The 24,536-nt window shown below is 46.1% G+C and overlaps 1 protein-coding gene across 2 annotated transcripts; it reads right to left on the bottom strand.

Moving 5' to 3' along the window:
• Nucleotides 1-23,604, bottom strand: QRICH1 (glutamine rich 1). Of its 2 annotated transcripts, XM_071756079.1 has the most exons (11): nt 23,465-23,593; nt 22,260-22,320; nt 18,413-18,742; nt 9,647-10,666; nt 6,096-6,273; nt 5,317-5,471; nt 4,410-4,524; nt 2,977-3,085; nt 2,483-2,634; nt 1,715-1,805; nt 1-928 (listed from the first exon to the last, which is right to left on the bottom strand). In XM_071756079.1, the coding sequence occupies exons 3-11, from the start codon at nt 18,719-18,721 to the stop codon at nt 736-738; spliced, it is 2,322 nt and encodes a 773-aa protein (XP_071612180.1). In that variant the 5' UTR covers nt 18,722-18,742; nt 22,260-22,320; nt 23,465-23,593; the 3' UTR covers nt 1-735. The 2 variants fall into 2 exon arrangements, with proteins under 2 accessions (XP_071612180.1, XP_071612181.1); XM_071756080.1 differs by lacking the exon at nt 22,260-22,320 and having other exon boundaries at nt 23,465-23,604.
• Between the last annotated feature and the right edge of the window lie 932 nt (nt 23,605-24,536).

Genomic DNA, 24,536 nt, shown 5'->3' with positions numbered 1-24,536 from the left:
TGTTGAAAAGACGTGCTCGTCATTCTTAATAAACAACTAGAGTAAGAATACATAAGAGAAACAGGGTGGTATCTTTATATGATACACAAGTGTATGTTACAAGAATTCCATCAGGCACAGGAGCCTCAAGGTTTAAGGCCTCAATGTTAGGCCAAAAAAGAAGAGTGTGGTAAAGTTTGTACTTTTAACATCTAAAAATGTCACTTAAAGGTCTGAATAGAAATCGTTGGTTTGTGGGTTTTTTGTATAAATCACAATTGCAGTTCACTCTCTCCTCTTCCTTCCAAGATAACAGCAAATTAACGTCCAAGCACAAGAAAAGAAGATGCCTGCCTCTCCTCCACTGGCTGAGCAGGTCCATCCATCATTCTGTGCCCTCTAGGCTGCACATGCTCCAAGGAGACAGAGGCCCCAACCATCCAGGCCAATCCTGTAGTTCATGTTTTCTACATCATAAAAAAAACCAGAGTCAACCAGCAGCTTTCCACAGCTCCCAGCTTGCAGGGGATATGCAGCCTTCAATGGTTCCAACAGTTTGGTGTGTTGGGTAGGATACACAATGGGTAGGTTTTCCTTTAGATTCTTTTAAAGAGAAGAAGCCTAAAAGGGCTTCATAACTACACCAATAAAAAACCAAAAACTTAGGCATCTCCTTTAGTGTAAAAGTCTGTACAATTTATCTTTGCTTGTCCCTCCCCCGTCACCCCACCCCACCCCTTCTGAGCCAAGGATGCCTTAGTGCATGGTGCTGGCATTAGCCACGGCAAGAGCTTCCTGAATCTCTCGTATCACCAGGATCCGGGTGAGCATCTGCTCCATCTGCTCTCTGCTGATCGGCTGGATGGAATACCAGATCGGGCTGTTGGGGGCCACCACTGGCTCCGGTGTCAAGTAAAACGTGTCATTCCGGCCTTTCACACTCTGGGGGCTGCGTGAGGAAGATCAGAAATAACCAGACTAACAGAATATCCTGGGAGGGAGAGACTGCCACTGTCCTCACCCCAGGCTTCACAAATCCTGACAGTGAATATCTGGCTGATGAGACACGAAGGTATGGAGTTACATCTAGGGGCAGCAGCAGTCCCAAAGATTTTAGGCCTTGCCAAGGTTAAAAAGTCACGGGGACAACTACAAGAAAGTAATTTTAATTTCTCACTGGGAAGTGTAACACACACACGTGGCTTTAAGGGTCATTCAGAGTGAAGCAAGGATGGGGTATTTTTGCATGCAGTCTAGCTGCAGACCCAGCCATGCAAAGGACATCTACATTAATTGTCAGAATCCTTTAGAGATGAGTCCTTTGAGGCTCTCTCCTATCTCCATAAGCAAGTCCTCATTTTTGTTCAGAAGCCAATTTGAATAGGACTCTACTCTCTTCTCAAGTTGTGGATGTTCCAGATGACTTGCTTGCAAGTCTCAGGCAGAACAGCATACTCATGCCACCACAGTAAACCTCCAGAGTAGGTATGAGATTAAGAGCAGCCAGTTCACAAATCAGGATTTGTCTCTTTAAACACCACATAAATTCAGCTTATGTGCCATCAGAGTAAATTCCACCCTCTCACATCAATGCCCCTCCCCGTTTCTCTAAGTTTATGCACATGTAGAAACTGTGCCAGCAATAAAACACAGCCCTGAAAACTAGGCCAGCTATGATATGCAGCTTGGCAGTCACAGCAGACAAGCAACCATACACAAGAACAAGAGCTCTCACCATTTGAAGAGGTAGAAGTCATACAGCTTTATCGGACACCTCAGGGGGTTCTCTGGATTCTCAGTCTGCTCTGCATACATGTCATCTGTAACTATAAACCAGCCCCCCCCAAAATCTGTCAGACACTCTGCACGAGTACAGCAAACCGAGCAGTGCCACACAGCCTCCGTGCTCTGAAGTGCTGTGTCACCATGCAAAAGCTGGTGAGAGACACGGCTGTGCCAGGGCAGAGGCACCTGGCTGTAAATGCTCAAAGCATTATATGGAGAGCTTGCTTCATCCCCAGGCTACCAAACAACCCAGCCCACCCTTACCCTTCTCTCCATTTCTCCTCTGCCTGTGTCCACAATGAGAAAAATTTCACTACCGAAACTCCAGTGCCTCAGCTAAATCCTGGGTTCGTGTTTTTAAGAGGACAGATTTGTACTTACATATGGGTTCATATGAGATAAAAGAAGCCCTCCCAAAGATGTTTGTCCCTCTGTTCATAAGCACTCACACCTAATAGCCCCTTTGCCCATAAATAAACAAAAGTGGCAATAAATAAATTACTCAGCTTTTGCAGAGTCCTACATGTCACAGATATGGTGCGTACCCAGACTTTTTATTAGAAGATACTAAGCTCTCTCAGACAGACTACACAAAGAAAATTATGCTGCTAGGCTGAAGGTTTGGGTTCTTAAGCCCTACCTCCAGACATCTCCAGGTTCATCCACTTCCTTCAAGCCCAGTAAGTAAATATTCCCAAAGAAAACTCCCAGACACTACCTTTCTGTCCTGTCTGGTGCGCACCAGGAGCCTTCAGATAGCGGATACTCGTGCTTTTATCCTTGGGATTAGAAGGGTTCTTCTTGGTCTGCCTCAACACTTTGGAGAAGGCCAGCTTCATGTGCTGGTCTACTGTTTTCAACTGGAAGTATCTGAGCAACAAGAAGAGAACATGAGACATTGAGAGGCAAGTAAAGGATGCAGTCACAACAGTGAGGTAGTTACCTTTACTGATGGTAGGGCAGCTGAATCTCAAACCAACACTGAGACAGAGACTGTTCCAGCAGTAAAGCATGCAACAGCCACAAGTTCAGCTTCCCCTCTGCTAGCTCATCTCCCTGTTGTACTGCATCTTTTCTGCACAATAGGGCTGCAAGAGGGCACTGTGTGCACCCGTTAGAAATTCATGATTTTGCCCTAACGCAGTGCAGCAGCTTTCTACCAACCCTGTCAAGGTGTTTCAAGTTTTTATTCCCCAAGACCTGAGTACTTACTTTGTATTAAAAAACATCAGTGTAGTGAGCAAGGTGGAAGGAGAGTGAGCTCCAAGCTGCTTGCACTCCCACAGCATCTCTTCTGTTACATGACTGGAGAGGACGTAACCTGTAACAATCAGAAGTCAGCATCATGCCAGGAGACAGTCACAGCAAGAACACAGGTTGCATTTTATGGTCTAAGTACTGGAGAACAAATCTTAAAGGGAGGCAAAGATCCTCACTGATCTCAAGCTTCACTACTGTGCAACAATTAACTCTTTTAATAGTGGGTACAGTTAGGAAACACTTGTATATATACACCAAGCTCTAGTTGTGGAGAGTATGCTTCTGCAATACGCCTATACATCCCAGCCTAGAGAGAAAGAAATACACACTTAAACAGCTTTTAATTAATGGCTGGACTCCAATGCAGATGCTCCTAATCCAATAACATGCGAGAGCAGGCAGGCCACTGTAACAAATCAGCTCTTGGCCCTGTGTGCAGCTTTAGTCAGCACACAGTGCCAAGTGATGTATTCGGACACATGAGTAATCCTTTGATTCTCAGATATTTTTTTTTGTCCTTTGTGTAGAAGAGAAATACTATACTCCAAATCACAGATAAACAGAAACAGACAGCAGAATGAACTCTGGGGCTTGTGGAATGACAAAACACAGATCAAACAGCCACAGTGAAAACAAAAGGATTCCAAAACTCACGGTGCTACTTAAGCCATCTAGCCTGTAACATCAGCTACTTTTCTGAACACAAGCAATAGCTTCTTCACTGATGTCTAATCAGATCAAAGGGGGCAGAATAATGAGAAACCAGGTTTCTGTGTTCTGAAAATGCAATTTTTAATCCAGTTCTCATACACAACTCTGGCAATATCTGTCTTTTCTGGAACTGCTCCTCCTCCCTGCCCTTCTGCCTTCATCTTGTAACACAGGGCTGAGATGAGCTGGATTTGACTGCAGCACTTAAGGCTCTCATCACACATTGTTTTTCTGCTTTGACTCTTAGTTGGTCCTGCAGACTGTATCCATCTGGCCACAAGATAACACAGCAGTGTTCTATTATCTCCAAAAGTAACAATACACATTAGAGGCAAGGTATGTTTTTACATCAGTAAGATGTAAGGTTAACTCAAACCAAGGCTCAGTTGGCTTCCAAGTAAGCCATTTGCATCACATTACAAAGACCCAACAAGCTGCTTTCTGATGGGTGAAGAGCTGCAGACCAATCATTCTCCATGACAATCAGGGCTTGAGCACAACACGTGCAATAACCTCAGCATACACTGCAGGAGCAACTTTTTTCTCCCTGACCAGTATGAGCTGTCCTAGGGACATTAAGTACTTTGAAAGAGTTTCTATTGGGACAACACTCATGCTGTAGTTCAGTTTAAACATTCCAAACTCCAGAAAGCTTTTTAAAAGAAAGTTCTTACCAAGAGGGGAAACACGGGGCTGTACGTCCTTGAGAACTTCATGCAGCCATTCAGTGAACCGAATATAGTAGAGATCTGAGAAGATGTCATCTACTCGGCCATTTTCAAAGAGATACTGCAAGACATTCACACCACAGTCAGTACAGTGACAGTGTGTATACTCCTCAGACCAGACCTTATCCTAAGAGCCTAGGTCAAACATACCTGCCTGGTCAAACACTTTACAACACAGCACAGAAGACTAATACATTCTATTTAAAACAGCGCAGACCCTTGCAAAAAGCCCATTACAGGGTAGGTAATCTCAGTTATTATCAGAGGAATACCAAAACAGAAAGGAAAAAACAGCTCAGAAAGTAAAGCAGGTTGGATTTCACCTTTTATTTCAGGTGCACTCACTGCCAATTATGTCACTTGACTGTCCTTTGGACACTAATTTTTCATGTTAAGGAGGAAAAATGCTCAGTTGTCCTACCAGAGTTTAGCTCTGCTCCTGCACCTCTTGCAGAAAGCGTGCTAATACTACCAACTCAGACTTCCCACACAAAGCTAAGTTCTTGCACATTAAAGCTTCAACTACATCAAACTTTGAGATTGACAACTTCCTTAAACATCATCCTCCCCCCACCAGAAAAAAAAAACCTGAAAAGATTTATTTTTCTCACCATGATATTGAACTCAGCTATTAACAATTCTTAAAAAAACTACTTCAGTAGGTGAAAGCATTGCCATGCACTAATTAGATTTAATCTGGGCTGTTGGGGTTTTTTTAAACAAGGAGACTTTTCTTGTAAAATTGTTGGGAAGCTTAGTAGAAGCCACGGTCTCCATTTTTATAAAAGAACCCTTCCCATACATGCTGAAAAGATGCAGGGCTCTGCTGCACATTTAGCAGTCCTCCCCCTACCTTCTGAATACACAGGAAGATATAGTAGAGCACATCTGGATCATAGGGTTCACCATCACCATTTCGAGCTTCTCGTGTCATTAAGCATAGACCATAATTCAGCTCAGCCACAGCTGAAGAGATGAGATCTTCCTGGAACCTCAGCAGCTGACGCCCTGGAAAAACAAAACAAAGCCATATTATTTAAGCCATAAAGCCATATTATTTCCCAATCTTTAAGGAATGATTTCCCACATCTCCGGCTCTGCGACTCTATCTGGCAGGCCCAGTACTACCTCCTTCTCTCAGTATAACAAAGAATGCTGACATAAACCAAGATTTTAGGTTGTCAGATCTAATAAAAGATAAATGGGCAAGAATCCGACAGGAAGACTCTCTGCTCTGCCAACTGCATGACTATTGCCTTCTTCCACCAGGTCCACAATGAAATGCTGCCCTGCAGCCATTGGAAAACAGCAATTCCATGAATGCTCTACCAGCTTGGCTGGCATTCACAGCCATTTTGTTCATCCATGCACCAGAGCTGGACAGTGACCTTTTCTACTGCTGCCATCCTGGGTGCTCAAGTCGGCTCAGCACAGAGCTAACACTTCCCTTGGAACCTGTGCTGTGGCAGTAGGAACATGTAATAATTAGCACTGCAGAGAAAATCAAAGTTTAAGTTTGAAAACAATCACTGATTAAACAAAGGTGTTTTCCAGAGTGGTAAACAGCTAACATTTTAGTCATTCCTAATCCCACTTAAAAGGAAAGAAAGGCCATGCTGTTATGACACATACTTCCAATAGGTGCTAGCCTATTTTGGGCTTCTTTTTCCAGCTCTGCATTCTTGGTCTGTGCCCAGCTTTTCCACACTTCAAGCCCTTCTTCTGGCTTCAGAGAGTTTGGGAGTAGAAGTTCAGGTGAAGTCTGTGGCTGAGGCTGTGGTTCAACTTCAGCAACCTGTACAGTTTGAGCCTGTGAGAGAAAACAATTCAGTTTGTACATACACACTTCCATATGCAGCAGTTAAACAGCAATAAAATGAAGTTAACACCAAACTACCTCTACCCCCCAGGCTATCAGACTTTTGCAACACTCCTTACTTAACAAGATATTAATCCGAAGAACACTTCTGCCTTTTAACCTGAATTGTTGCTCACAAAAGAGCATTCATCCCTCCAAGAACACTTTCAGTGTGAATGGATGCATTTATAACCCCTTTGGCAAATCCATGCAACCTGCAATTTGATGCATTTACAAATCCTGCAGAACATCATAGGTCACAACAGTCACAAGCCATTCTTGTTGCAATGCTGTGAAGAAGCCAGCCACTACATTCAAAGATCTTCAAAGAACTTCTTGGGGTCAAAGACCTCTCAACAACAGACTTCTGGTTTCCCCTTGAAGACAAACATTATGGACTATTGATTCTGAAGCCCTATTTGCTTCAAAGCACTTTGCTGCAACCAATTTGTCACTGAAGCACCACTGCAGTCCACCATCTCACCACAAAAATAGCCCAAGATCCCTTGCAGACAGGACCTTGAGACACAGCAGCTAGAGAGACTGCCAGCTCCTGGCAGGGAAGAGCAGCCAAGTGCCATCAGCTTTACTAACCCTGGCTGCTCCAAATTTAAACTGCCCTGAGTAAGGCTCTGGGTACACTGGTGTGGTGTGTGTGGTAGTGTCCCTCCCCACCCCTGCCCACCAAGGGCAGGCTCTCATTATTCAGTGCACAACAGGCAGACAAAACAGATATGCTCTGTTCTTAATGTTAACAGCTGGTAAGATTAATTCATTTGTAAGAGGTATAAAGTCATAACAGACTAGAGCACCAGCAGCAAAATAATAATTCAGTTGCAATGAAACACTCTCAAACTACCAAATACTGCTAACACAGACTAGCTACTGTTCTGCTGCCCTATGACCTCAGAGATCTCCAGACCCTTTGAAAGTTTACTTTGCAGCAGGACCTTAAGTCACAAAAAATTACTGCCTCAAACTGAAACTTACTTTACAGGCAATCGATGGCACATCTCCAGAAAGAGCTGCATTCTTCCAGCTGCACTCACTCACTCTGCATTCTTCACTACAGCTTCTCAATCCCACGCCACAGAAAGTCTCATGGCTACCTCAATTAAGGAGATTAACTTGAAGCTTTACAGTCCCTTAGTCAATTTTTCATTGGCACCATGAATGTTAGAGATAGCAATTCTTACAGAAGAAAGCTGAAGAAGCAAAGCCTGCAAGAGCCTCAGACCTTCTGACTGCTTCTGGTTGGTATTTTTTTAAGCTCATAACAGCTCTTTGCTTATCAGCCCCTGCATCACCAGCAGCACCTATCACAACTGCAGAGGGAGACTAGGATTGAAAGGGCCCAGTTTTTATCAAAGCAGATGGTGACAAAGTTTAAGTTGCAAGGCAAGCTTCTGCTGTAAAGAGGACAGGAGTCCAAGGGTGAAGTGACACCTTGCCTTTGCAGGAGCTATGATTGAGCCTCTGCTCTCCTACAGAGTGTTGCTCCATTCCACCCCAGAGAGCAGAAAGCTTTCTAGAGACAGTCACCTGTCAGCCCAACCAAAGGGCAATATTCTGCCCTGACCTCACAGACACCTTGTCCAGTGTGAAGCAAGGCACAGGAGCTGAACCAGCAGCTGCTTTCTAACTTGCATTCTTCACAGATTGAGCAAAATAGCTGCAACTTGCCAAGAACCCACAGCAGCACAATGCCTGAGGACCGCATGGGGCAAGCAGGGAAACTCCTCCTCTGTCTCACAGTTGTGAGGGATAACCCCCAGAAGTTAAGCAGCTTTATTTCCCTCTTAGAGAAAGAATGCATCACTCCTGGACTTGTCACTGTACTTAGGGGCCTACACAACACCCAGAGAACTGGGAAAAGTGTGTGACACCCAAGAATTGTAGACCACTGTACAGAGGAAGACACATTGTTAGTGGAAGCTTTACAAGTAACCATTTAAGAAACCATTAAAGAAATCACGAAGTTAATACTTTGAAAAGGATCCCAAGGATGTGGCTCATGCTCTTAGAAGACAAGAATAAGCCTAAAAATCCTGTTTAGCACAAAGGCAGTAAGTTCTGTCAACTTGGTTTGTTCAAATAACTGAAGGGGATGAAGTAATCCTCTGAAGTTCCAGTACAGGGAAAAGGTGAGCTACAGAAGGCTCTTTGAACATGACAAAACAAACAAAATCCTCAACCAAGACCCATAAAGTGTAGCTTAAAGCATAGCTTTATAAAAGAGTTTCCCACACCTGGAAGTTACCTAGAGATGAAGGGAAGCCTTTTCAGTGAAGATTCTGGTGGGCTATGGCCCACCATCAACTCAGAATAATCAGACGTGACTACACAAAGTAATCCTCCTTGCCCCAGTGCTTACTGATGAAGCAGAGGGCACATGTGCCTTTATAAAGCCAACAGTGTTATTTATAAACCAGAAAGAATTTATAACAACATTTATACTAGCAGACTTGGGTACTTTTGCCTTCATTCCATTCAGCAAAAGCCATCTCTGACAGATCAATCACTTTTCACTTTCTGGTACTATAAGATGAATTACACTCATTTGCACATATAAGAGAGGCCATTAATTGCCCTAATTATTTGAGTTTTAAAAGCAAATTCAAAGTAATCTATGGCTTAAAGATAACAATAAAGCTGCTAAAAAAAAAAAAAAAACAGCAACAAATTTGGCTGCTAGGTTTTCCAAGCACTATGAAGAGATGCTTACTTGTCACTGCTTGTTGCTGTGCTCTTGCACACCAGGCTTTTACCAGAAGCAGGACAGAGTGTCACAGAGATGTACAGCCCTCCATGAAGTTTGCTTACAACTACTCAGGCTTCTGCACTCTACCCAGGCACTGGATCTGCTGTGGATTCCACATACTGCATAACACAAGTAACTGACAACTAACTGACCAGTATATTTGCTCAACTTTGCTGCAAGCATCCCTGCCTGTCCACTGCAGCACCTACAACAACTCAGAACAAGACTGCAGACCCTGAAGTATCTGCTATGAAGAAGCCAGCAATAAGCATGTATCTTGTCACCAGGACATATCTTAAAATTTACACTATGAGTACCTATTAGTTTACACTACAAAGATCAAGACTGCACCTTCCTTTGGGAAGCTTTGCATCCTGTAATTACGTACAAACATTAACACAGTGCAGTCCTACACTTATCAGGAGTCAAATGCCCTACATCATGACCAGGCTACTGGGACAGACACATCTTTGCTTCCTAGACAGCAGCTGTCCACTGACATCCTCCCTCTCCATCATCACTCCCACACTGCTAATCCTGGACTGAGAAGCAGTTTTAACTTACTGAACAAGTGACTTGTAGCTGCTGCTGCTGCTGCCCCTGCTCTTGGGGCGTGGGCTGCTGCTGTTGCTGCTGCGGGTCCCATATGTGCACCGTCTGTGCTGTGTTCTGGTAGGTCCCTGCCACAGCCTGCACTGCCACTGGAATGTGGATGTTGCCATTCATAAACTGCGCCGGAAAGAGCGAGTTAGCAAGAGTCTGCACCACTTCCTCATGAGAGTTCTTCACTACTGAAGTGCCTCCCACCATCTTATCCTTGTCATCTTCCAGCTTCACGGTAGCCAGCGTTGTTGGAGAGCCACTGACGTGGACGGCATTGTAGGCCTCCTGAGGGATGGCGATGTGGGTTATGTTTTGCTGCTGAAGGTCACCACGTGGTTGAGCAGAGTAAACAGGGATGGTCCAAGTCTCTCCAGTGGGGCTAGTAATGGTCCCAGTGGCACTGTACAGGTGGGCACTGTCCACTGTTAACAAGTCTGGCCTTAGAGAGACGTAACTTTGCTGCTGGCCCTGAGGAATGGCCAGCACGGTGGCAACTGGCTGCCCTGAAATAGCATATGATACAGTAATTGGCATATCCACTTTACGTTTCTTCACTGGCTGAAGGACACTGGCAGTGCTGATCCGCCGCTCTCCCTCTCGTGGAGAGCCCTGTTGAGAAGGTGGAGGTGACAGTGCTCCAACTGTTTGGATCTGTATCTGCTGGCCGCCAGTAATGGCCTGGCCTGCCACAAGCTGGGCCTGGATCTGCTGGTGTTGTATGTGTTCCTCCTGGATCTCCGCAGCCTGGATCTGCTGGGCAGTCTGCACGTGCTGCACTTGAATCTGAGCTGCCTGCAGCTGGGATGGGCTGGGGCTCTGAAGAGACTGACTCTGTATTGTCTGGGACGCCTGCTGCTGCGCCTGGCCTTGGATCTGCACTTGGACCTGTATTGGTTGCTCCGAAGCCTGATGGACAGTCAGCTGTGGAGAGAGCTGCTGGGCGGAGACCTGCTGTGGGGACTGCTGGACCTGGACCTGAACCTGCAAGACACCAATTCAGCAGTTAGAAACCAGCAAACTTCAGTGATTCAAAGGAAGGGCCACCAGAGATGGTACATCACTGGAGGTCTGTGCTCTGGAACTTTTATGCTCAGCTTTACGGTCCCATTTATGAATCCATTAGTAAAGATCTCAGGAAAATGAAACTAAGCTACTGTAGAAGTGCCTGGCTGATCGCAGGGATATGGGGGATGATGTGTTTGCTCAGCTCTGCACATGACCACGCTCCTCAGCAGAGACAGAACAGCTCGTGAGCTGCATCTCCATCCTCAGAGCTCTGTGGGCTCAAGCCAACAGATTGCATCCTTGGAAGCCAAGACTCTTCTGAGCTATTTGCATTGCTAAAATGTTATTTCAGCACAGGCCTCGCAATAGCAAGACTTTAAGGTCACACACATTGCAATTCTGATATTAAGCTTATCTTGCTACAAAATGAAGGAGCTTGCCTTGTTCTTGCTGTGCTCTAAAAGATCATTTTACTGATTTCAACCCTAGTCCTCCAAATGGCCGCAGGATCACTTGCCAGTGACAGGCAGTAAGAAATATGGGTAAGATGAGACCAGCACTTGGCTCTTTCCACATAAAGCACAGAAATATTATTTTGAAACCAACTGCTAATAGTAACACTGCACAAGCAGGTGTCAGCACAGAAAGTTGCAAGTTCAACCTGAATCTGTCAGGCACTAAGGGGCAACACTGCAGCATTTTGTTTTTTAAAATACTTGGCAATAATAATTAAACCAAACTCTTTTCTCATTATTTCCTTGCTCCATTTCATTCCATTTATTGTCCGAACTACCCAGTTGTAATTTCTAGCTCATGCACTTGCACAATGCTGAATAACATGGACAAAATATGTTGAGACTTGGATCCAAACACAGTTCCTTTCATTGTATGAGAAAAAAACAAAAAAACACCACACCCTCTCACATCAATGCTCATTTGTCTAAGATTTGTCACAGTACCTAGCAGCAATCTAGGCGCAGATTTAAAGTTGGAAGTCAGAGGTAGCCCCCAACACAAAGTTCACGTTTCAACAACTTCACATTCCAGGCCTCAAACCCAACCCTGCTGGTATCTTCACACCACAGCACCAAGTGAGGTTCCCCCCCTCCCCCCATTTACACAGACACTTTGTTGTATTTGCCTTGTCCTAGAAGTGACATCCCAGGCTCCCATTATCATCAAGATGCTTCTCCAGGGTTCCTTAACACTAGATCTTAAGGGATGGAATTAATTACTCACACTCTACTTCTAAATACAACTGAGAGATGTAGAGCTTTATTAGTAGCACCTTGGAGGGACCCGTGAAGTTCGAAGCCAACCCAGATTCATTTAGTTGCAAAACTATGTCTTCTTACTCCTTTTTTCTGCCTTACTTTCTACATTCAGTCAAGCTAATGCAGCATTCACACAGAGACACCACACTAGCCAGGCACACAACATCTCACTTCCCAGCATCACCTCTAACTTGTCTTAAAAAAATCATTGAAGATTCACTTGCAGACTAAGCTACTAAGGAATGAAAAGTTGGGTAGCAAAATGCACCATGTGCAGATCAGTTTTGTAAATCACTTCTGTTAAGAACCAATTCTATTTTCCACTAAGAACAGGGAATTTTACAGGTTCCTGCAGGGAGCTATAGGCAGCATACTGTAATCCAGGTGACACAGACTTTCTACAGTTATTTCCTGTAAGGTAATGAGAAACACATGACCTGTGTCAGCATGACAGTGAAAAAAGCTGCATCAATGATTTGAAAATTATGAAGTCACCTATGAGGTGCTTCTTCAGCTCTATTTGATACCCTTATCATACTGCCCTGCAGCATGAGTATAGCCTTCGGCAAACAGCCCCAAGCACAGATCCCAGGTACAAGTCCAGTTCAAGGCAGTTTCAGGTACACCTCTAGGACCCAATCTAGGAAGCCAGTTCCAGCATTCAACCCCCCAGAGCTTCCTATTGTCCAGTCTCAACCCTCCCTGGCATAGCTTTGGACCATTACCCATTTTAGAGACCGAGCCTGCTGTCTCTTAGTCACACGCAACTTCCATCACTTAACAGCAGATGAGCAATCATGACCTGAAGCCCTACAATACTCCAGGACTAAATCCTAACCCCTATAGTTTGGATGTCTTGCTGCTGCTTTAGAGTTCACACTGTTATTGTTAACACACAGTCCAGATCCAAAAAAGATGAAGGCAGACTCTAGAATCAGTGGGAATTGTCCACACTGCAAACTGCAGACATTACGCTTCTGATTAGAGCCAGCTCTTATTTAAAAGGATAGTTAAGCTCTACCTCCTGCGTGTTACATGTCCCTTCTGAATTACAAATCCATTTTTAACAACCATATTTTGCAGTAGATCCCCCCATTTTCTAGTAGGTTGTACCCAGGAGTGCTACAAGCATTCATTTCAGATTTAAAGACCTCAAACCAGTTTGAGACCAGAGCTTCTTACATTGACCACATTGTCCAACTCGCTAACCGAGAAAAAAAGGAAAAAGAATTACACTAAATGCCAGCAGCAGTTGACTTTTTTAAAAGACTCTGTACAATGAGGAATGCCTGAAATTTAGAGGCCAAGACCCACAGACAGATTTTAAATCTTCACCTTATGCTGAAGATTAAAGCTAAAACACGTTATGCTGGGAATTACTCAGTTACATTGGTGCAAGACGAATATGCCAAGTTACCAGTACTGAAAAACTGCTTTTTGCCACAAGGTTGGATCTAACAGCATGGAAAGAATCACTTCCCAGCAGGCTACCAGAGAAAGGCTTTTTAACATGAAATAGCTAGAAGTTGGACCAAGTACCATCTGACTAAAAAATCAAAAGTGTTAGAAGTCAGCCCTGCATCATAACAGCAGGACAGAATTAAATTTTTAAGATTCCCTTGTAGGGAATCTTCTGTCCTGTAAAGCTCAAAAGCTTATTCTGTCTAGAACTGAGCATGTATAAAAAGAAAATAAAGTAACTCCATGAGCAAGAGTGCAGCTGAAGCCTGAGTTCAAAAGGTCTTTTTTTTTCCTTATGATTGACAGACTAACTCTGACAAACTCTAAAGTAGGATTCATAACATCTGCCCTGTGCAGATTCTCTGCCCAACAAGGAATCATATTGCAGAACTGCAGTTCTGAAACAATTAATCTGAAAGAATTCCCAAGCACAGAATATCTCATCCGTGGACTGACTAGATTAGCTATTATTTCCAAAAACTTAAATCCACATGAGCACACATACAAATTCCTGCCTGCATGGATTTTCTTATATCTAGCATGTCCTAGAGCACCTCATAGGCTCTTAAATACCTCATTTCACAAACAAGTCTTGGTTTCTAAAGCTACATTTACACTAGCAAGTAGTAGGAGAAACTAAGATCAGACCTCCAGAGCAGGACTGAAGACCTAACGTGTGCACACTACATTCCAGAGGACTGTTTCAAAGTTAGGTCTAGTCTTTCCCACTAAAGCTAGATACAACAAAACCACATCTCACAGCTTAGTGTCATCTGAAGGGAGTCCTAAATGACAGCTCCAAACCTAGGAAAGGTTAGTGGAGGCAGGTTATAACCTTGCTGCATGAAGTATGGTCCAAATCCTCCCATCTCCCTGAAATAATGCATGTACACCTTAAAATTCCACACGTGAGCAATCCAACTAAGTCAAACACTTAGGACAAAAAATTGGTTAGCACAGGAGAATAGTAAGCAACCTCCATTATTTTTTAGCCCAACTTAAGGAAAAAAGGCTTAAAATACACCTTCCTCAACAACAGTCCTAAGCTAAAGTGACTCCAGCACTAAAAACTAACAGTGTAATAAAGACTTCTTTCTAATGTTATGCCAGAAAGCATTTGTACAAGTACAAAACAGACCTGAAGTACAGAGGTGAACAGACTGATCACCAAAGTAGCAGGAAATGTTAGAACTTGTTATTCAACTACTTTACAGGAAGTCCTTTGCTATCTATCTAAGTAAACAAGGTCTATGGGGAGTGTACAAGTCAGTTTTTCAGAACAACTGCCAGACAGATTCTCACTACAGATTTTTCCTCTACTCATTTATCAACATCAGAGAGAGAATTCCACAAGCCAAACAAGGCCTTGTGTGTGAACAGTTACAATATCAAGATAGTGTTGTTAAGTTATACACTGCCACAGGATGCAAGCCTGTGACAGTTGAAACATGTAAACCAGAGGAAACAAAACACAGAGGAACCTACTTCCACACACAAGAAGCTCCTACCTTGAAAACATCATGCTTGACTATAACCATTCTTTCAAGTCATGCTCAGCCCTAGCAAATGATAATTAGTGCTGGCTGCTACACTACTATCTTACTGGGACATTTTCAAAGGTAAGCAAATAGGAGCCCTGTCTCCAGGCTAAACTTCAGAACCAAGATTGGAACAAGGGCAAGCTGCATCCATCAGAAGTGAAGGTCAGGTGTATTCTAAGATTTTCTTTGAAGCTACTTAAGGGCATCTTTTCCTGACATGTGTCATGAATAAGGCCCAGCTTTCTATAATAGTCTAAAGTGTCAGAATAGACTGTGGGAAGACTGAAAAAGTAAGGGCTGAAGAACAAACACCTAAAAAACTGAGCAGTAAGAAAGGCATAAGCCTTAACTGAACTTTTACATGGGCATCCAACCACCCCCTGTTGTATTCCTGTCATCTTGCTCACCTGTAGCATCCGCCCCTCAAGCCCTGACTGAGAGGCTCTTGCCAGCTGTAGCCATCAGACTTTGTCTTACTATAAAGCTGAAACTGAGGATAACCCATATCCACTGCATGTGTCCTAAGCAAAGATACCTTCCAGTCCTCTGATATTCTTTCAGTTACATTTTCTTGCAGAAGAAGTTCAAGAGGCTTACTGACCTCTGCAGAAACAGCATATTCAGTGAACATGTCAGTGCTAACACCTCTCCTCAATGTAATCATTTTAAGGGCCTCAATGCACAAGACTCACCAGCAACAGTCCCACCAAAGGTAGAGCTGACACAAGTCATCCTTGTCTGGAGCTAAACCCAGCCCTTCACAACCACCCCAATGCAGAACAGGGTATGACAACTTGACATAATAAACTCTAAGATGGCTGATGGCAGTGCTGTGATAATGGGCACGAAGGAGCTTGAGATACTTGTACTGCAGCAGTGACTAGTCCAGAGCCCAAGAGTTGCATCCACTAAGCCTCTAAAATAAACATTTAGCAACAGTTTGCTGAACCTTTTGGGCAAGGAAACCCTAAGGTGAAAACCTCTTCAAACAGGAAATTTGTTTTGCCAGGATAAATAAAAGCAGCAAACAGTCACACGCTGTCTTTGGTTCACAGCAAGGATGAAACCTGAGCATCGTCTGCCTATCTTTATGATTTTAAGGTTGTCATCAGCACTTGCAACAGTGAGGTCATATGACTGGTCATATCATTAGTCACCTTCAGCACCACTGTCACTGCCAGATATAAATGTAATCATTCAGAGTCTTCCACTAATTTGCAATTGGATTAGCAAGAACTGATTATTAAGTACTGGGATGACATAAGTTTGATCAAAACCTAAGGGGCTTAAGTGGATGATCAAAATTTCACATAATGCAACACGAGCAGTTTTTTAGCAAAGCAACCCAGCTGAATGAGGTGCTCTCCTCTAGAGGAAGACTGTCACCACAGAGCCACAACAAAATCCAGCTTTATTCAGACACTGCTGTACCACACGTGCCAGAGTGACAGTCTTGAGCCAGGTGAACACTAGATCAGGGGCTTAACATAAAATTGCATCTCAGTAAGAAATCTTGAAAGACAGAAAAACACTCTTGCAAAGTGCTGCAAACAATGACTTGCAAAGACATTAGTCTCTAACCTCATCCCTGCAAAAAGGTAACACTAATTCTTTCACTTCAAGGTAATTCTGAGCTAGCTGCTCAAAACACACATGAAGGCAGCTGCACTGCTGTTTCACAAAAGCTGCAACCACATCTAGTACCAGAACTGTTCTGGAGGCTCGTAACACGGCAGAGGGAGCAGCAGGGTAGGCAACACCAACACTAATTCTGATCTGAACTTTCAGAGGTAGAAGCAGGTATTTTAAACTAAAGCCACAGCAGGAACAAGGGAGAGAGCAGACAACTCTTTAGGGAAGCTGTTAAAATCTTAACTTTAATCAGATATTTTTCATACTCCTCAGGGTGCAAGACATTCAGTTTATAAAACAAGAACAGGTCCCTGGCAGCAACTCTATGGTTATTTTCAAGAAGGTCAGGAGATTATTTTTTCTCTGGAGCATGTGTTACATGACCTCCCTCCCTATCTGTTACTAGGAGGGTTGCAAGGGTCAAGCCTGAACTTTGACTAGTTCTGAAAGGAGGCAGCTGCAGGAGGTGAAAAAATAAATCCTTGATTTTCACAATTGATTGAGCACATTGCACATCTTTAAGGCTAGGACACCCAAAACTGCCAACCCTCATTCTTCTCTGGACTTCTCTGAAAAAAAATGCTAACTGTCAGAACCAGAAGTATCCTTGATCAGTTTTAATACACTGGTGCAGAGATCTAAATCATGTCTGTGAGACTAGAGGCTTTTATTCTTCAAAAGCCCTGCAACCCCAGTTACGTCAGGACAACAGGTTACAGAAGTCCCAGTGAAGTATTAATTTACTTAATAGAGTGTAATTGGAGATGAGTTACCCAGTGAAAGAGGCAAGTTTGCCTTTGCTGCAAGATAAAAAGCATGGACAAGTCTACTGCAACTGGAGCAAGTTCACACCAACTTATCTTCAACAACTTGTGCCTCCATATCCTCATTTGTCGAAAAAGAGGAAAGTTTGCAACTTTATAGTCAATGCTACAGAAGACAGAAAGATTCAAATCTGAAGTGTGTCAAAGTTACAGCTGTAGAGAGTCCAGCTGTTCAGAGATATATCATAAGAGAACCTTGGTAAATGTCCTGCCATGTATAAACACTTCAACTTAAGAAATGTGTTTGAGGACCAAAGCAGTTATTTCATGTTTGTACCCCTGGTACTGGATTTGCTTATTTAATATGCAATACAAATTACTTTAATCCCTATTAAAAAAACTACAGAAGACTTTTCACTGTGTAAATGGATTATCTACCTCGACACATAGGCATCTTTCAGAGTTCCTTTCCTGAAAGACTGAAAGATATCTTCCCCTAGTTCATAACATAAGTTGATGTCCCTGCATTTTACCCAGACTTAAAAACCAGTTCAAGAAATACAACTTTTAGAATGTTCAAGTAAAACCATTTAAGTATTATTGATTTCATAAAAAAACAACCAAACAAACAAAAAACACCAAAAAAACCCAAAACTGAAGACAGGTTAGATCCCACGACCACCCACAAGAACAACATAAAATAAGAGCAGAAGAGGGGGGTGGTATTTATGGCAACTTCACACACAGCAAAAGGCTTCAGGGAGCTGTGTATATGCCAGAACTGTCAACCATCTCTCCAAGAGGTTACACCACCACATCGCTATGTGTGCTGCTACTCCTCCTGCAGAGGGGCTCAATGGAGGCACAGGCAAAAGAGAAATTTACTACCAAATTCCTTAAACAAAAGGGATACAGCGATGGTTTATATGAAGTGAACTGGCCCTGCTTCTTAAGCATTTATCTGTGATTTCAGGTTAGCAGCTGGCTCTGAACACTACTCCTTGGGTTGGCAGGTCATACATGAATTCAGAGAATATTTAAGACACTTACCTGGACTTGCTGGGGTTGCTGAACTTGTATTTGCTGCTCTGGCTGGGTTTGCTGCTGGACACTGGTTGTCACAGGACAAGCAAGTTCAAGCAAAGAGCCAGCCACCTCTGTGCTGTCCGTGTAAATGCAGTTGCCACCTTGCTGATACACCATCGTGGTGGTGGCTGTCTGCTGGAACTCCTGCAGGGCTTCCGGACCCTTGGAAGCAAGGGAGTCCAGAAACTCCTTCATCCTGTGCTGGGGGATCGTTCGCGCCTTCACACGGATGTATTCTTCAAAGGAAATGGTGTTCTCCAGAGAATTATTCATATTGCAAGGTCCTTAGGGTTCCTTAAGAAAAGAGAAAGTTAAAGGCTTAAATACAGCACCCTCTGATTCAAGGATATTCCCAGCTCCAATAATAAGATCTCATACCGAGTACCGTATGAAAACCAGCAAACATGCACAGCCAGATGCCCAAGACAGATGCTTTAGTTTATGAGGCATCTTGTGCTACTGCACATTTCTCAGATTAACCCTTAGCAGCTCAGGGAGGTCTGAACAATAACCAGGTGTAACTCTGGTACTATTCCAAGAGCTCACTGCCATGGAGAGTCTTCTTGCGTTGTGCTCCACCCAGACCAGGTGAGCCCCGTAACAGATGAAACCAAGTCACACATTTAATTTGTTGGCAGCATGCAGTATTAGTGAGAGAAGCTCAGAAATCAGTACCCGTGGCCCTGCTTTGCAGCCACAGAGATTGGAGAACCAAGCAGCATGTTCTGTCAGCCATGCAGTTCTATTCTAGGCAGCTAATGGGAAGCACAACGGAAGAGCATCAGATGCAGCATTCAGCCCACTGCTATTAGGATGAGGACAGCCTTATCGATTTGAACACAGCAAGCAAAAGGAGAGTGCTGGAATCAAGAGATTCCTCAGATGGGGAACTACACACATGAATAAGCAGAGCTCTGGAAACGACAAAGACAACAGGAGCATTAGTTCTTGATGCCTGTCTACTATGGGAAGAGGTTAACATGAAACATGCCATGTATGAAGACAAAAGAGAGAAAGAAATCAGATAAGGGAGAAAGTGAGAGTAAGGAAAAAAAAACAACAGAAAAGATGACTCCACCTGAGAACATTAGAAAGCTCTAGGGTATACTCTGACAGCATTTTTCTCTTATTGACTTATCTTGTTCAAACCCACAAATTGTTTCTGCAGTAAGTACGCTGGTTGTTTCTAAGGCACTAATTAGCCTTGATAAAGGATAAAGAGATCTGAGCTATAACACTACCAGGTAACACTGAGATAGTTGTGAAAAAGATGCAAAAGAGCACAAGATTAGGACTAGAAGAGCTGATTCAGTGTGGAAAGGAAGAAAAAGGGACAATCATCACTATATGTACATTATAGCCGTAGTTCTACAGAAAATAGGTACAAAAGCAGAACCTCTTATATCATTTTACCATGATTTAACAAAGTGGAACCAAGACAGAAATATGTGGTTGAAAAAAACAACTGCAACAGCCTGTATGAAAATGCGAGTTAGTTCTAGGCCTTCCATGGCACCCAAGTGTACTTCACAAGTCCAGCTCCTATCCCAACCAAAATCAGTGATAGATAAGAGCAAATTCTAACCACCCACTACTGTTACATGACAGCAGTCTGAACACACATAAGTTTCTGTTTACATGAAGGAGGCTCATGGCTAGTGCACTGGACCAGGCTCACAGGAGAAAGAATATCAAAGGGAAGGGGAAGGGGACCAGCGAGGCAACTCACACCCTAGCTATCGTTTCTGATGTGATTAAGCAATATTTGCTGCTCTATGAGATTACTATAGAAAATATTCTTAAAACATGCATTAATGTTCAGCAAAAAGCACCAGGTAATAGTGTTCCTTTAGTACATCCAACACCTCTGTAAAAATCAGCTTACAGAAGCTCCCATAGAGCCCTCAGCTGGACAGAACAATTCTCTTGCCTTTCAGAGGTTCCGATCTGACACATTTTAAAGCCAGCTGTGTGTGATGTAACTATTCACTCAGCTGCTGAGTAAGGTTTCCTCCAGGACCCACCCAAGAGGTACTCTCCACCTCTAGAGGACATATTAGTCCTTTCCCAGGTGACAATACATCCAGAGTGACACCAGTACAGAAAAACCTTGTTAAGGCATCCTCAGCTCAGACAGGACACTCACCTGGCACACCTGAATGCATCTTGCATTTAGTTGCAAGAGGCTCCACTACACACTCTGAAAGTGAAAGATTTTGAGCTATTAACATGTCCCAGTTTTCAGCTTGGAGTCAGCAAACATTTGACTTTGACACTAGAGAGAGGCTTTCAGAAGAGCACAATCATCTTGCATGCCCATTTTGAGGTGTGCCAGCAGAAACAGCTTTCAGAGGGAAGATTCTGATGAAGAACACACCTCGAGGATGCCACACTGGGAAGCCAGATGTGAGCACTACACACTATAGAGCACTAGAGCTCTTGGAGGCTCTATCCTCTATAACAGTTATCTGCTGATGATGGGTTCACATCTCAGCAAAGCTCCTGCCTTCTTCCTTGCTCCTGCATTGACTTTGATTATGCTGGAATGGCTCCAGGAATAGCTGTCCACCTTTGCTAATCTTGTCAAGGGAGAAAGTGGGGGACTCAGCAAGGCCACTGTCATCAAGAGCAGCTACCCATTACCCATCATTTTTACTTTTGGAACTCCAACCCTTCTGTCAAGGGTGGCTCAGATACATTGCACTCCTGTGCAGCAGACACCAGAAGCCACCAGAAACCCAGACACATAAGCAACAGGCCCAAAGATCAAGAGGTCCACCACCAAACTGTCACCTACCTCTTCCAAACACCAGGAAGCAGAACAAACACAGCATTAATTCCCTAGATACAAATCTTTGTCCCTACTTGGTTGCTTTACCTTATTTAGTTCTTTTTAGCATCAAAACCAAGAGCCAACAAAGCCATTCTTCCCCTGCTATTGATTCTTCTTCCCCTGTTACAAGGAAGCTCCCTTTTCCTCTCTTCTAGCATGGAAAGGTCTTCCTTTATATTTGTTTGAAGGCAGTATGCTGAGAACCACTAATGCTTGGGAGTGAAACACTCATCTGAGCAACTGCAGCACCTGGAGTCCTAAACTTGGATCAGAACCCCACTGCAGTGTGTGGTGTTTGTTCCCACTCTGGAACAGCAGCAGGATCCTCCTTCAGTTTCTTCTACACCTCTCCAACTCTGGCACTCAGATGGAAGCTGGACTGGACTAAGTTTATCCCAGAATCACCCCTGTCAGTTTGAAGGTTGTTTGGGGTTATTTACCTGAAAGCACTTAACCCTCCAGAACTGCACTGCACAGAACCCTATGCAGCAGCAAGAGGTTCAGAAAAGTAATGCTGAACTCCCAGAGAATTTATTTGTTTAAACTAAACCCACCTGCATTCATGACAGAAAACCTCTTTAAGGCTCAGGAGTGCATTTAACAGGCCTCTGTAGGGCAACACACACAGCTCGTTGCTGCAGTCACCACTTTTACTGTTACTTATTAAAACATACTAATTCACACATTCTGTTCATCCTGTAGTCAGGCATTATAAACAGCAAACACCCATCCTCACAAGATCTCGGCAGCGTGTTTTTACTGCTGCATTTTAAAATAATAGAGGAACATCCAGACAATAAACTTTCTCTGATAAAGAAGGTAATTCCTCCCTGGTCAGCATAACTGCATTTTTCCCAGGAAATAAGTTCAATAAACTCTTTGAAGATCATGAGCACATACGGTTAGTTCATAAAACTTAAGACTGAGGTTACTGAAAACACACACACAGCTTGCAGCATGTGGACAATCTGGACTCACCAGTCACCATGTTGCATGTATTTCTGCTGCTCTTGTCCTGAGCTCTTAGACTTGTAACGTTCTGGAGAAGACAGAACAAAGAAGCCCTTTCTATCCCCAGTTCCTCTTTCTTTATTAAAGCCGCTTTATTTTTAATATGCATTGCATTAAGGACACAAAACAAAACAAAACCCCCACGAAATTGGGAAAGATATGATCGTCCACGCAGCTAGCAGCTCCTTCTAAAGAATTGCGAGGTGCCCAATTCCTAACCATCGCATCCCTCAGCCTGACCAGTGTGACTGGGAAGGAGTGTGTGAGCACATCTGTCACACAGGGCGCTCGCACCGTGCGGTGACAGGCGCGGCGCAGACGGTGACACCGGAGTTACTGAAAAAAAGAACTTAGAACAAGGCAGCAGCAGTGACCGTATCCAGAGCTCCCCCCTGCTCCCCCCCGCAGGTGCTCCCGGCCGAGCGGCCACGGCCCGGCGCTGCCCACAGGCCCGGGACAGACGGGAACGACACAGACCGCCGGCCCCCGGGCCCAGACGAGGCCACGCTCCATATTTAGCCCCTGAGATCACCGGCCGCGGCCCGGCCTCTGCCCCATTGGAGCGCGGAGCCCACGGGGCTTCCTCCGGTCCCCCCCTACGGCGAGTCCGGCGCTGCCCGGGCCGCTACCCGCCGCCTTTGTTCCCTGGCAGGGCGGCCGAGCCCGGGCCCGCGGAGGCGCCGCGCCGCCCCCCCCTCCCGCCGCAGGAGCCATGTTGGGGGCTCCGCCAGGGACGGCGGCCGCCGAGGGCCGCGCAGAGGCGGAGGCCGCGCCTTCCGGAGCGCACTGCCGCCGACCGTGCCCGCGCGGGGAAGGGGCCGCCCGGGGGAGGGGAGGCGAGGCGAGGACGCGCCCGGTTTAAGGGAGGGTACGGGAGGAGGCGGGGGGGGGGGGGGAGGGCGGGACGGGTGCGCGCCCCGCGGGTCTACGGCCGAGCAGTGCGCGTCTCCGTTAGCGGCGGGTGCGCGCTCCCGACAAGCGGGGCCGCCCCCTCCTCTTCTCTCCCCTCCCCCTCCCTCTCCCCTCCGGGCCCGCGCCGCCCCCGGAACCGCCGCCGCCGCCTCCCTCCGCGCCCAACGGGAGGCCCCGCCCGGCCCCGCCACCGCTCACTCCCCCACCCCGCCCGGCCGTCCCGCTGCGCTGCGGAGTGGCCCGGCCCGGCTGCGCCTCACCCCGGCCCCGTTGCCGCCGTCGCCTCGCGCCGCCGCCGCCTCGGCCCCGAGTCTTTTCCCCTCACAGCTCCCTGGGCGCCATCTTACATTCAACCCCCCGCAGCCAATCAGCGCTCTTCCCCAGCCTCGCGAGAGCGCGGCCCCCAAGTCCCGCGAGAGTTCAACGCCCGGGCCCACCCCGCACCTTAAAGGGGCCGCGCCCCGGGAGGAGCGGGAGGGGCAAAGAGGAGCGGCCACCCGGGGGCACCCTTGGCCGGTGCACGGGACCGGGGCGCGGGACTCGGATCCGTGGTGGCCGAAAGCCGCGAGGGGATGTGCGTAACCCCGGTGGTGGCCGTAAAGCTGGTGACGCCCCTGGCACGCGGGACGCCCTCGGTAGAGGGATCCCCACGCAGCCGCCCCCCTGCGCCGCGGCAGGCGGGGGCAGCCCGGCCGACAGCCCCAGGCAGCAGCGGGGACGGGGCCCGGCACTCGCCCGCGGTTAGATGAGACCCCAGTGCCTGGCGGTGGCGCTGGGGCCTCCGCAGCCGGTACAGGCGGGGGCCGCGCCCTGCCCCTGCCCCCGGGCTGCACCGCGGGGCAAGGGGTGCCCGGTGGGGGAGGAGGGTCCCCCTCACCCGGGCGCCGATCCGGGGCTGCTTTAACCGATCCATGTGCTCGACGCGGCCTCCCTGTCCCCGCCGCCCGCTTAAGGTGGCCCTGGGCGCCGGGCAAGGCCTCCCCCGACCCAGGGCAGGGCCGAGGCCCCAGGCACGGGGCTCAGGGCACGGAAGCCATGTCAGTTCCGCGGGGACACCCCCCGGACCCGCAGCCCGAGGCCGCGTAGGGGTTACCTCGATCGAGTCCACCTTAAGGGGGGATGGCGCTCGGTGGTGTTTGTACACAGCGTGCACACCCGCCTCCCTGCCTGCACCCTGCCTGCACCCGGTGGCTGCCCCTGGAGATCCTCCACCATGCCGTCCCACACCCTCGACCCCCAACCCCTCCCACAGGGGGCGGGTGGGGGCAGCTGGGGCAGGAGCCCTGCATGGAGGGGAGGGAGGAGGCAGGAGTGGACCCCAAGCTACAGGGA

The sequence above is a fragment of the Heliangelus exortis genome, chromosome 12 (assembly GCF_036169615.1).
Source record: "Heliangelus exortis chromosome 12, bHelExo1.hap1, whole genome shotgun sequence".
Classification (NCBI taxonomy): domain Eukaryota; kingdom Metazoa; phylum Chordata; class Aves; order Apodiformes; family Trochilidae; genus Heliangelus; species Heliangelus exortis.
Note: the sequence above shows the minus strand (reverse complement) of the source record. Positions and strands in the feature narration are given on the sequence as shown.

Bases quoted from the DNA above. Each gene is read 5' to 3' on its own strand.
- QRICH1 (XM_071756080.1), bottom strand. From the start codon at position 18,721: ATGAATAATTCTCTGGAGAACACCATTTCCTTTGAAGAATACATCCGT. The intron at 10,667-18,412 runs GTAAGTGTCTTA...GGTGTCTTGCAG, and splicing joins AGCAACCCCAGCAAGTCCAG to GTTCAGGTCCAGGTCCAGCA. The intron at 929-1,714 runs GTGAGAGCTCTT...TTCCTCACGCAG, and splicing joins GACTTCTACCTCTTCAAATG to CCCCCAGAGTGTGAAAGGCC.